Raw genomic sequence first — 11,467 nt, forward strand, 5'->3', positions numbered from 1 at the left:
TGGTAAAAGGCTGCTTGCTGTCCACGCATAAAGCAGCTTTTCACCCAAGTGAAAACTCCGAACTAGTGAAAGGGACACCAAGAATGGTGTTTCCAGGCTCTCAGCCATGTGTCCTACATCTTCCTCAGTGCTGACACAAACCAAGGGCGACACAGGCATTACCACTGTTCCTGTTGCAGCAGGGGTAGCTGGCCTAGCAACCATCTCCCAAGTGCAAAATTACAAAGTCCATCTCTTGCCTCATTTCCACAACAGTCCTTAGCCTCCTTCTAGGTTTGATTTGTCCTCCCTCATTCAGGAACACCTTACCTCAGGTACTGACTTTGCCACATAAGAGGATTTCTTTTGAGGCCAGCCAACACCATCTGTTAAGAAATCTAATTAATGTTCCTTCCCAGCCAGCCTTGCTCATTTTCCCACTGATTACAGAAAAAGCACTAACTTTTGAAGTGGTTTTTTTTCTGCAGGGAAAGGGGAAAGAGAAGGGGAAGATTTATGAGAGCTATTATGAGCAGCCTTATTTTTGTCACTCCTATTTTCAAAGGAATTTAGTTACGAAAGAACACCTTTTTTTTTTTTTTTCAATTTTTCCCTTGCATTGGTGGAAAAAAAAATCATACTGTCAAGACAGAGATCAGGAAATTAAAATGACTGAGCTATTTTTAGCATCATTAAGCAAAAAAAGGCAATTACATTTCTAAAATTCTATTATTGTTTTAATAAGGTGTTGGTAAGAGGGTGTCACATATTAGGGCTCTTTCAAATACCTGTGCCTTGACTGTGCTCCTTTAATTATGGTGTTGCCCTTGTATACATGCAGGCAGAGGAATTCTGTCACAGAATCTACTCCTGCATTCTCAGCCATTTGGCTATTAGGTCAAAGCAAAGCTCCTGTGTCACATGTGCATGGGGAGGGGAGCAATTCCCAGCCACTGGGACAGAGCTTGTTTGCTTGGGTTCTTTAATGCCAAGGAAGGGGAGTCAGGTTATAATTGGGCATAATTAATATTGCCATGCCCTGAATCCTTTGTACATTCAATTCACATGACAACCCCAAGGATATGAAAAATTCTTTCCTGCTACTGAGAGAGGCAAACGTCTCTAGCTGATGTCTGTGATGAGAAATTAACAGCTCCTGTGCAGATCAGGTTTCAGAAGTGAGATTTTGTCCATGCAGCTCCCACAGAAAAAGCTCACAGGCAGATTCCAGACCTCCGCCTACCTTTTCTTTTTGTTTTGTCTCTTTTGAAAGAGAAGTAATGCTTGGGGCTCAAGGGCTTTGTCAAGACAAGGTCTAGGTGGTTCAAGGGACTGGATGTTTGTTACAGAGCTATTTGCTGAGCTTAGCTGTAGTTGTGGCTGGCAGTTGGTCTGAAGGGGTGTGTAGCAGGGAACACCTACATTTCAGAATACAGCAATGTCTTGTTAGTACTGGCAACAGAGGCCAATTACTTAATAGGCCAAAAGGTCCCACGTTCTCTCCTTCAATGTAAATATTTGAAATGAAAGGATTTTTTTTTACTTGTTATGCAACATTTTAATTAAAAAAGAAGAAAAAAACTAACACTACCTAGCAAAGTAAGGGCAGGATTTAGCTCCATGCATTAGGATTTGAAGACAGCACCATGGGGGTTCAGCTGCCATGTTGACAAAGCTGTCTGTCCCTCTCTCTCCCAGCCTTCCCTGCTGTTGCCACTAAAGTACTTTGTAGCTGTCAGTCAGGGAACCCCTGAATCTGGCTGCATAAAAATCCATAGACTGATGAAGCCCTTCCAAAGCTTGGTCTGCATGCAGCAGCAGGACATGTCTCATTTTCGCCCTGCAGGGAAGCTCGGCCTTTTAGCAGGTGCTCTGGTCTCCAGAACTGCAAGGCAATCTCCTTCTCCTAGACAAGTACTTTAAAATCTATTTAGGTGAAAAATAATGCTCTTTTCTAGAGGCCCTGCCTAGGTATCATCTACTGGTTTGCAGAAACCATTACCAAGTGTCTTGGTTTGAAAGACAGGTATCTGCTAGGAAGGGGCCAGAACTTCCCTAGAGATGGAGAATTTGAATCCCCTCCCTCCAAATTATTCTAATGTAGAAAATTAAAGGGGCTTTCAGACAGAGGTATGGGGATAGGAATAACAGTTCTCTACTAGCATATATGGCAAACAACAAACAAACAAACAACAACTACAGCATTAATAATAAACAGAACCAAGAACCTTGAGGGCTTTCTTTCAGAAAAAAAAGCCCGGGGCAGTTTGATCTCGGTGCCCCTGCAGGACTCCGAGAGGCCGAGCTGGAACGGTGGAAAGTCCCGGGCTGGTGGATGAGGAGCTCTGCGCTGGTAGCTGGGAGCCGCAGGGGTGTCCCAGCAGGGCTGGGCAGTGCAGGGCTACAGGGTAGCAGGAGAGCCTCAAAGCTCCAAAGAAGCAGCGGCGGTGGGGGGAGGGCTGGAGAAAATGAGCTCAGGATTCCCGGGTGCACGAGCAGATGACGGTAGCTTTCCCAAGACGAGGCAGAGGCAGAGTGATGGCCGTGAACTCTTCCTGCAGAGAGGGGCAGCTTGACTGTCTTCCTCGATGCTGAGAGCAAGAGTTGAGCCCCCCTCCCCCAGCTCTGTCTTTTTACCTTTTCCAAAGCTCCCGTTATCTCTCCCCTCTGAGGGACACTCCCAGAGACTTAAAAACAATAGGTGTAGCCTTGTGCTGCCATGTCCTTCAACTACTCTCTTTGTTCTGGCTAAGTACTGTCATTAGGGTTTCTTAGAAACTTATGGGAAAAAATTCTCTACGTGAAAAAGAGGCAAATCTAACCCCCAACACCAAGCAAGCAAGGTCATATTTTTCTGGGCTACACAAATACGTCCATTACCCTTGTCTGAATTAGCAGCTTCAGGGCAATGTCCCATCCATGCTCTTAAAGTACCAGAAAGGCAGTGGCACTGAACTGATCTGAGCGCCAGCAGCATTTGGCATGCTCCCCAGAGCTGTCTGAGCAAAAAAGGCAAAGGGGAAACAGCCTGTCCCTTCCTCTCTCCACCTGCCCTTAACTCTCAGAATACAGAATATCCAGCCGTCATCATGACGGCATTGGGAGTGCCAAGCAAGTGAGTATGCTAAGCTGTTTTGGGGGATGGGGAAAGGGATGGGGACACTCATACCTCTACAGCAAGCCCTGCCTAGCTGATCCTGCTAAATTATTAGGAACAAGGGGTGCTCTAAAATTAGTTCACCAAGGTGTACTGGTTTTGAGACAAAAAATAACTCCTTATTTCATTTCCCTCTACCTTTACTGAAAAACTTTGTCATCTTCAAAATTTCTGGGAAAGAAAAAAATGCGTACAAATCTTCTGCATTCCTAGTGAGATAATTTGGGCGGCCTGACTGAGGGTAAGTGATAAATTCTGGTTGAAGTGATAAAGTTCCAAGTACAACAAATCTGCCCTGCTTTTAAAGGAACAGAATTTAAAATGGCTGATAACAGGTCTGACATGGGCTTCCCAGTCTGCAGAGGCAGTTGCTTATTCCCACAGAACTGCTTTGGGAGAATAGGTTTGCTGTAACCAATGAGCTAGATTGCTCTGAACATCTTGGCAAATGGCATCCATCAGAAGCTGTGTAGGGGAACCATGGTGCAGGGAAGAAGAGATACTGATACTCTCAGAACTGCAAAAAGCTTGGAAGAGAAACCTGACAGAATTAATAGCTGGGGGCAGGAGAGGGACAAGCAGCTGAGATAGCTGTAGGGCCAGTGACAGCTACAGCCAGCTGCAGCAGGGAAAAATTACTTTTGAGGGGAGTACTTTTTGTGTGCTTTTCACTTTTATCCAAATGGTTGGAGCAGGTAGAAGAGGTATTTAAGCCAAAGAGTAGTTAGAGGAATTGGTACTAGCCTCAAGGGAATAGCTGAAATCCTGGAAGGGGCACAAAACAGAGAGGACTTGTGGCTCTGCACCCCAAGACTGCAAAAAGACAATGTGTCAGTGTAGCACACACTCTGCTCAGACTACAGACGCTTGAAGGAGTACAGGGCACACTGAGTCAGGACCCTGATTTAACCATCTGAGGAGTGCACACACCCATGGGGAACTCAGTTCCACCTCTGCAAAAAGGCGCCTGTTCCCAGATCTTTGCTGAGCCGACAGACTGCTTTCAGCCTGTACTGGTATTTGACAAACAAGAAGCCTATGGTTTCCAGCACACACACGGCCAATAGTCCAGAACACAATAGTTGGTTTCATGTTACAGCAGGGAAGGCTTTAACTTATTCACAAGAACAGGACAGCAAGTCAAATAGCACAGTAGGTTTTAGAAATGGATTGGATGTTTGCACGGTGAAACAACATCCACAGCTGTATTAGCCAGGATAAGGGTTACAAGCTCAGTGATCCTCATGCCATAAGCAGACACTGTCAGAAACCAGATAACCCATTGTGAAGTGCTAGCTGGGCTAATCCTCTGTGTTCCCAGAAAGCTCCAGAGAGGCTAGGCACAGAATGAACCAAAGAGAAATCCTTGTTGTACAAAAAATAAAAACCAAAAAGAAAAAGATTTATTGGTATGCATCCTACAGAAATGGTTACAAGAAATGGCCTTGGATTTATCTGTCAAAGAAAACATGAAAACAGCTGTATTCTCCCTAGGAAGGTAGCAGCCATGAGCAGATTCCTTACAAAACAGGACAGCATGGAAATATACTGGAGGAAGGGAGGAGGGGAGCAGATTGGTGGTCTGTTCTTCAACACTGATGGATGGGGCAATTTCAAAAAAATGAGAGGCCCAGTAGAACAACCTCAAGATGTTTCTCCACAATTAAAACAGCATTTTCCGTGTTTACATAGCTCCTCTATGTGGAAGTGCTGGCACACTCTGCTTTGTATAGAGAGCTGGGCAACTACTAGCAGAGCTTCTGCAAAGGCAAGAGACAGTAATCTTCATTTGCCCTCTCTCATCATTGGTTCTGACCAGGTTTCAGTCCCTACTCAGTCTGTTATTTCTCCAACCCCAGGTATATTACTGAATTTGTACTGCTTTAGAAAAAAATAATCACCAGTTTTCAATAAGGGTAAACTCCAGAGATGTTCCAAGACCCTCTTGCCAATCCAGTAGGAGGTAGCCACATAAGAATAGGATCACCTCTTCTTGAAGCCATACTTTTTCCTTTCATAGAAAAGGTCTGTCTTGGAACTGCCCAGGTTGACGATCTTAGGGCAACCATCTCTCTATAAGAAAAAAAAATGCAAGGTAGGAAATGGGCAAACACAGAACAACATCATAGTTTTCGGTTCCCAAACCCCTTGTCCTGTCCTCAACACATTTCAAACACATCTACAGACAATTGCTCTCCAGTGCTGGTTACCAGTAAGACAGTGGAACCAAGAAGAGGATGGAAGTCTTTTCAGCATTACTATATGACATGCTCTCCTTCAGGGCCAAAATGGAAAACAGTTCATAACATCAGCCATTTAATGCAAAGGATGTGCTGTGCCTCAAGACTGAATTCTTTCTAAATCAGGATATGCAGGACTTCTAGGGTCCAGAGGAATAACTTTTCTCCTCCTTAGCCAAGAAGAATCTTGGTGCTCTAGATGTCATCAAACCATTCTTGTGTTTAGAAACCCCTCAGCTGTAACAGCGGAACTGAATCTCTGATTTCTTGGATAGATTACTGCAAAGGCTGTAGGGTCAGCTATTCACAACAGCTACACAGATAAGTTCTTGTACCTGAATTCCAGTACACAGTGAGGAAAAAGCCGCAAGAAAAGCAAGGGGAGTAGGGGAGACCCTCCTGAGAGATGTGGTTGTAAAACCAAATCAGAAATGCACTTGGTATGTGTTGGCATATGCTCTTGGTATATCTGAAAACATTCACCCATGGGCCACCTGAGCCCAGCATCTGCATAATTCTTTAGGGAAAAACATTATGGCTGGCCACTGCAGCTGTGAGGGGCCCAGCAGGCAGAGGAACATGTGTCTTTCGCTGAAGTACACGCCTGAGTGCATTAGATTTAGAAAGCCCCTGGGCAGATGTCAGATGCTGTAGAATCTGCACCCAAGGTGCCTGGCTCCCATGCTAGAGATGCAATCTGGTGGGGAGGATCTGCATGATAGGAATAAAAGGAGAGGTGGGGAACAGAAATCATCCCTCCCCCCCTACACCTGCCGCAAACCTTTTCTAGCTACAGTCTCCTTATTTCATTTTGAACCTCCATAGTAGGACTCTTTCAAGCCTTGCCTCCCACCATCCATGGAGTCTGTTCAAATCTTGACAGCTTTATTGCAGGGCTCTGTTCATTCTTCCACCTCCACCTAAGGACACAGCTCATGTGTCTCACATCCTTTCTCCAAGAAAAGATTACTATTTGCAACTCACGGATGTCCTGGGTGACAAAGTGGGATTCTCGCCCTTACCCACAGATCAAAGTGGGCTGAAACAATATTTCATTGTTTCCTTCCAACAATTCCTTCTTTCACCAGAATAAATGAACCAAGAGTAACCAAGTCCTTTGCTTTGTGCCCAACAGCATTCCACCTCTGCCATCCATTTTATTTGCTTTCTTGCTTCACTATCTTTTCTGATCTTTCTCTGAGGATGATGAAAGTGCTGTGGCTGAAACCTCAGACTGTTAAAGCTTCAAGCACAGAGCTCTGCCCATCTGTTTTTCTTATTCACATCAGCACCAGATATCATAATTATGCCAGACAGCAGCACACTTAATTTTTCTCCTTCTGAGCTTCCTACGCTTGTGCCAGCACTTTTCAATTCTGCAACAAATCATGTCAAATCTGCTGATTCAGATCTGCAACAATATGTAACATCTGAGCTTTCTGCTATGGAGCAACTTTTTTCACTCACAGCAGCTTTCACCCAGGTGTCAAAATACCCCAGGCCTGTTATTCTCCTCTAGCTCTATGTTTTCTACAGTTCTCCCTGACGGAGCAGTTGGTTATTTCACACCTGAACCAAACATAAGATACAGGTGATCTTAGGTTATGAAAAGCACTTGTTGGGAATCAGTATGAATTGATAAAAATAAAACCAAGCCTATTTTACTCATGACTTATAAAGCCAGGCATCTTCATTCCAAAGGCTAGTGAACAAAACTACTCTTTCTCACAGCATTTATAAAGTAGGAGGCAGCATCACCATCACAACACTTTTATCCCTATTTAGATATAGAGGAAGATTATGGTCCTGTTAGATCTAATGACTAAATACAAATGAAGACCTGCTCCTGTTCTGGATTTGGCTGCAGGCCTCTAGAGAAAACAGACACTGGAGAGAATTAAAGCAGCAACTCACTCAACTGAGGACACTCCTGTAAAACACTCTGAACCACTCTCTCAGCACATTCTTCAGTTGTCAGGGTGTGTAGGAAATTACGTTTGCAAAGCACAAAACAACTTTTAACAATCATTCTCACAGCTACCAGGCCTATATTCTGGGACAGCAGAACTGTAAGCATCATGTTCTTGTTCTTCTGTAAGGTCTTTCTAATGGTTTGTTGCAGTTCATGTCCTGCACTCATTGTGTTGATTACTAACAAAAGCCTTACAAGGGGTGAACAGCTGCCTCATTTCATATGTGCAGTGGCTTTCAGCACAACATTATAAAAAATGATTGCTCTGGCTAGAGACAAAAGGGACCATTACACCAAAAATTAGCAGAAAGAGAGATAGCTACAATATAGACCATTTCAAAAAGAGTAAGAAAACAGAAATTGTATCCCATTGAAATTATACAAGAAGCATCAAACTTGAGAAACACAATTACCAGTGGAGCCACTGGACACTAAGGACACAAGGACACAACTTTACCTTGTTATTCAAAGGAAAACTGCAGGCCTTACAGTACCATATATGTTCTTAATCAGTGGCTCATAATGGACTTCTAGTGGCTCCTGGCACTGCCTTGCAGTGTCTGCAATATTTCTGACCCTGATGAAACCTAGGCTGGAGCTGTAGTAAAATAACAACCTGAAGTGGTAACAAGCAGTGTGTGAAAGAAATGAACTGAGTGTACAAAACAGTCAGAGATCCTTAGAATGAGGAGAGTTACAATACCTCAAAATGCTTTGGAATAACAGGGACCTATCAACAGGGGAAGAAAGGTCTGAGGTATGACAAACAATTGCCAATTGTCTCAGCACTAATTTCGGCAGCTCCAAGCCCCCTAAAGGTAAGCATGGCTACTATGTAGCTGGGATGGCAACTTACATCTTTTTCCTGGATGGTGCACTCCTTGCAGTAGTAGGCATCGGACACTCCGGGCCCCCCACAGATGACGCACCGGCCCTGGTAGGAGCCATAGTTACACTCGTCACAGATGCGCACCAAGGTGCAGGGCCGCACGTAGGAGTCGCAGATCACACACTTGCCATCACCTGTGAGTACAGCACAGCCTTTGGTTACAGAAAGTCCTTTCTGCAAATCCCACATCAGAGGAAACGCTTCCTGGCCAAATAACTTCCCTGTGCACTCAAAGATGGTACAGCTGAACTGCAGAAATGTGCCTTGCAGGCACAGGGCTCAACTTTGTATTGTACACAGACTTGAGAGGAACAAGGGCCATGGCCTGCAATATTTGAGGGTTTTCTTAAATTTAATTATACCTTCACAGTCAAGAGAAGAAACCCAAAATTACTTCTTTGTGATTAGCAAAGACTTGCTTAGATTGTACCACTTTTACTCTACAACTTTTCCTGACTTATTCACTTGCAAAAGAAAAAAAAGCCAGACTGACAGAACCGGAGTCCTTACCTACACAGAAGCAGCAGTGTAAGCTTTTCCCACAGTGCCACATCAACAAAAGTCTGGAGTTACTATCCTCAAAGAAGTAAGAGATTGCACTCATGGTCACTTTAATCTTTCATCTGTGAGAACGCCAAAGAAAGGGCAAACTGGCATAAGCAGCCATTTCACAAAAGTTGCTCTTGCATTCTCACAAGGAACTGAGTGAAATTCAAGTACTCACATCATACAGGCAAAGAGCCATCAGATGCCAGTGACAGTTTCTGCTGAGCTGGACCTTAACCAAAACACTGATCTACAGATAAAACGTTTCATATCCCATTACCAGTTCCCAAGGTATCTAATCCTGACTCCCTCAAACAGCTTGCTAACCTGCTCTTAAGTCTCTGACATGACAGCCCTCAACTACTACCAGTGGAAATCTCTTTCAGTGTCAGGTGCTCTTGAAAATTATCTTGTTTCAGACTGTCCTTCTCCCACTTCACTTACACTATTTTTGAGTCACAAACTACTCACCTCATTTGTTCCATTCCCCTACATGATCGAACAACAGATCACAAGGATCTAACAACAGATCATACGCTTTCTTCCCTTTCACAGCTAAGCATTGGATTCTTTGGGATTTCCTCCTGCTCTAACTTTAGATGTTTGCCCTCCATTTCTTCTTCTCCTAGATGCTAATGGGAAATGTTGCCCTGGTTTTGAAGACTTTTCTAAGCCTTCTGTATTGTTCTTCATGTTGGAGTTAGAATTTTTACTTTATCACACTTTGTACTATAAACAAGAGCCATACTTTGATAACTGTCCTTGATCGTTTACATATTTTAGGTTGAGGATAAAGTTGATTGACAGTTGGCTTGACCAATGTGGTTCGAGAGGTGGAATTTCATCCTCCAATCCACAGGCACCATAGGAAATGTATAAAATTGAGTTCTGTAAATAAGATCAGCGTTTTTCCTGCTTTGCTCACCAGCGTGTCCTCATGCAGTTCTTTCCATGTCGTTTGTGACAGGGAACTTTTCTCACAGTATGATGAAGCCAGAATCCAAAAATGCATTTTCGCCCTGCTTTGAAATGATCAGGGTGATATTTGGGTATTACAGATTACAAGGATCCAATGAAGCAGTCACTGTAGCCTCAGCCACTGGAAATGCTGGTAGCAGGTACCCTTGAATTGCATTTGTGTGAGAGTCTGTTTGAGCTTGCAACTTTTAAAGTATTCCTTGAGCTACACTTGCAACATTAAGGTAATTGTTCCCTTCTCAAAGAGTGACCTCAAGTTTGTGGTTAAAGCAAAAATAGATTCCAACCTTCGAATCCAAACTGCATGCTCTAACCACAACACCATATTCTCACGCAACTAAATGTGGATGCTATACTTACATTTTTCACAGAGTCTTCCGATTGCTGGAAAAAAACCAAAAAATTATTTGAGGCAGGAAAAAAATCTCAGTAACTACAAGCTTTAATGTCAAATAATTACCTTCTGCAATGACCAGTCCTTAAAAAATTAAAGGTTAAACCACAGAAACAGTTTGAGCATAAATACAAACATTCATGATATACAACAATATATCCTCCTGGAGACATTTACCAAGACCAAAGATGCACTATGAATGCCTAATGACACCCCTCTACAGTAAGAAAACCTACATTCATCACTCCATCTCAAACACAGCCAGTGTATCTGACTGCAGGAAATGTTGTACATGAGTCTTGGCACAGCTTTTATACTGGTTTGAGTGGGGGGAAAAAATTAAAATCAAGTGTTTGTTTAAAGCAGCCCAAACACCTTTTTTCCTTTAGAACACAAAGGCAGTTAAATTTATCTTGGAAATCTTGTCACTTGTATGGGACACTCACAACAATGATGTTAGGAACTTGAATAAATGCCATAAATATCGAGTTTCAAAGACTAGATGTCCATATACACAAAGACTAAATAGTGATTTAGTTGAAGTCTGAGAGACAAGTGATTTGTCAGAACATGACTTTTCAACATAGATGGTTAAAAGCACTGACTATTCTAAAACGAGATTTCCTACGCACAGTGCAGCTGAATGTTTTGCGTTTACAGATCTTGCAGAAAGTGGCTCGTTAAATTTGCTTTTCCAAGGAGTGACAAAAGCCTGGAAGGGATACCTCAACCTCTAATCTTGTGTGACCCTAATTCTGACTCAGATGAGACAAGGATAAATACCGTTATCTGTATTACAGGGACAACCTTGAAGATAACTTTTGTCTCGCAGCCAGAAAAATGCTCCCAAAATGCTGGATCCGTAACGGACGGCGGGGCATCGAAACAAAAGGAAATAAAAGAAAAATAGAAAAGGGAAGGAGAGCGGGAGGAAGGGAGAGAGGGAGGAGCGGGTGGCGCGCACCACCCCTCCTGCTTCCCCCCGCTCCGCCAGGCCTAATGGCCGCGGGCGCGCTCAACGGCCAGTAACGATACCACACTCGCGCGCGCCTCCCGCTCGTCCCGCGGCGGGAAAAGGGGCGAAGGGACTCCCTTCCATCCTCATCACTCCCATCCCCCGGGGCTCACCGACGCCCGCCTGCTTGCGGCAGAAGATGAGGTCCGGGTGGTGCTTGGCCATGGCGAGGTGACACCGACTCGGCGCTGCTGCTGAGTCCCCGCGGAACCCTCACGGCCGCGCCGCTCCCAGGTCCTAGCCGGGGTAACCGCCGCTCGTGCCAAAGCACCTCGCCCGAGCGGGAAGACGCCGGGG

At 44.2% G+C, this 11,467-nt stretch overlaps 1 protein-coding gene across 4 annotated transcripts; it reads right to left on the minus strand.

The window, feature by feature from the left end:
• Positions 1 to 4,517: 4,517 nt before the first annotated feature.
• Positions 4,518 to 11,425, minus strand: PHF5A (PHD finger protein 5A). Of its 4 annotated transcripts, XM_063396021.1 has the most exons (5): positions 11,284 to 11,397; positions 10,122 to 10,145; positions 8,748 to 8,860; positions 8,205 to 8,371; positions 4,518 to 5,209 (listed from the first exon to the last, which is right to left on the minus strand). In XM_063396021.1, the coding sequence occupies exons 3-5, from the start codon at positions 8,839 to 8,841 to the stop codon at positions 5,120 to 5,122; spliced, it is 351 nt and encodes a 116-aa protein (XP_063252091.1). In that variant the 5' UTR covers positions 8,842 to 8,860; positions 10,122 to 10,145; positions 11,284 to 11,397; the 3' UTR covers positions 4,518 to 5,119. The 4 variants fall into 4 exon arrangements, with proteins under 4 accessions (XP_063252091.1, XP_063252093.1, XP_063252095.1 ...); XM_063396023.1 differs by lacking the exon at positions 8,748 to 8,860 and having other exon boundaries at positions 11,284 to 11,425; XM_063396025.1 differs by lacking the exons at positions 8,748 to 8,860; positions 10,122 to 10,145 and having other exon boundaries at positions 11,284 to 11,413.
• Positions 11,426 to 11,467: the final 42 nt, after the last annotated feature.

The sequence above is a fragment of the Prinia subflava genome, chromosome 4, assembly GCF_021018805.1.
Source record: "Prinia subflava isolate CZ2003 ecotype Zambia chromosome 4, Cam_Psub_1.2, whole genome shotgun sequence".
NCBI lineage: Eukaryota > Metazoa > Chordata > Aves > Passeriformes > Cisticolidae > Prinia > Prinia subflava.

Coding starts and splice junctions, on each gene's coding strand:
- PHF5A (XM_063396021.1), bottom strand. CDS start 8,841: ATGAGTGCAATCTCTTACTTCTTTGAGGATAGTAACTCCAGACTTTTG. Junction 8,372..8,747: donor ACACTGCTGCTTCTGTGTAG/GTAAGGACTCCG, acceptor CTGTACTCACAG/GTGATGGCAAGTGTGTGATC. Junction 5,210..8,204: donor GCACCATCCAGGAAAAAGAT/GTAAGTTGCCAT, acceptor TTTTTCTTATAG/AGAGATGGTTGCCCTAAGAT.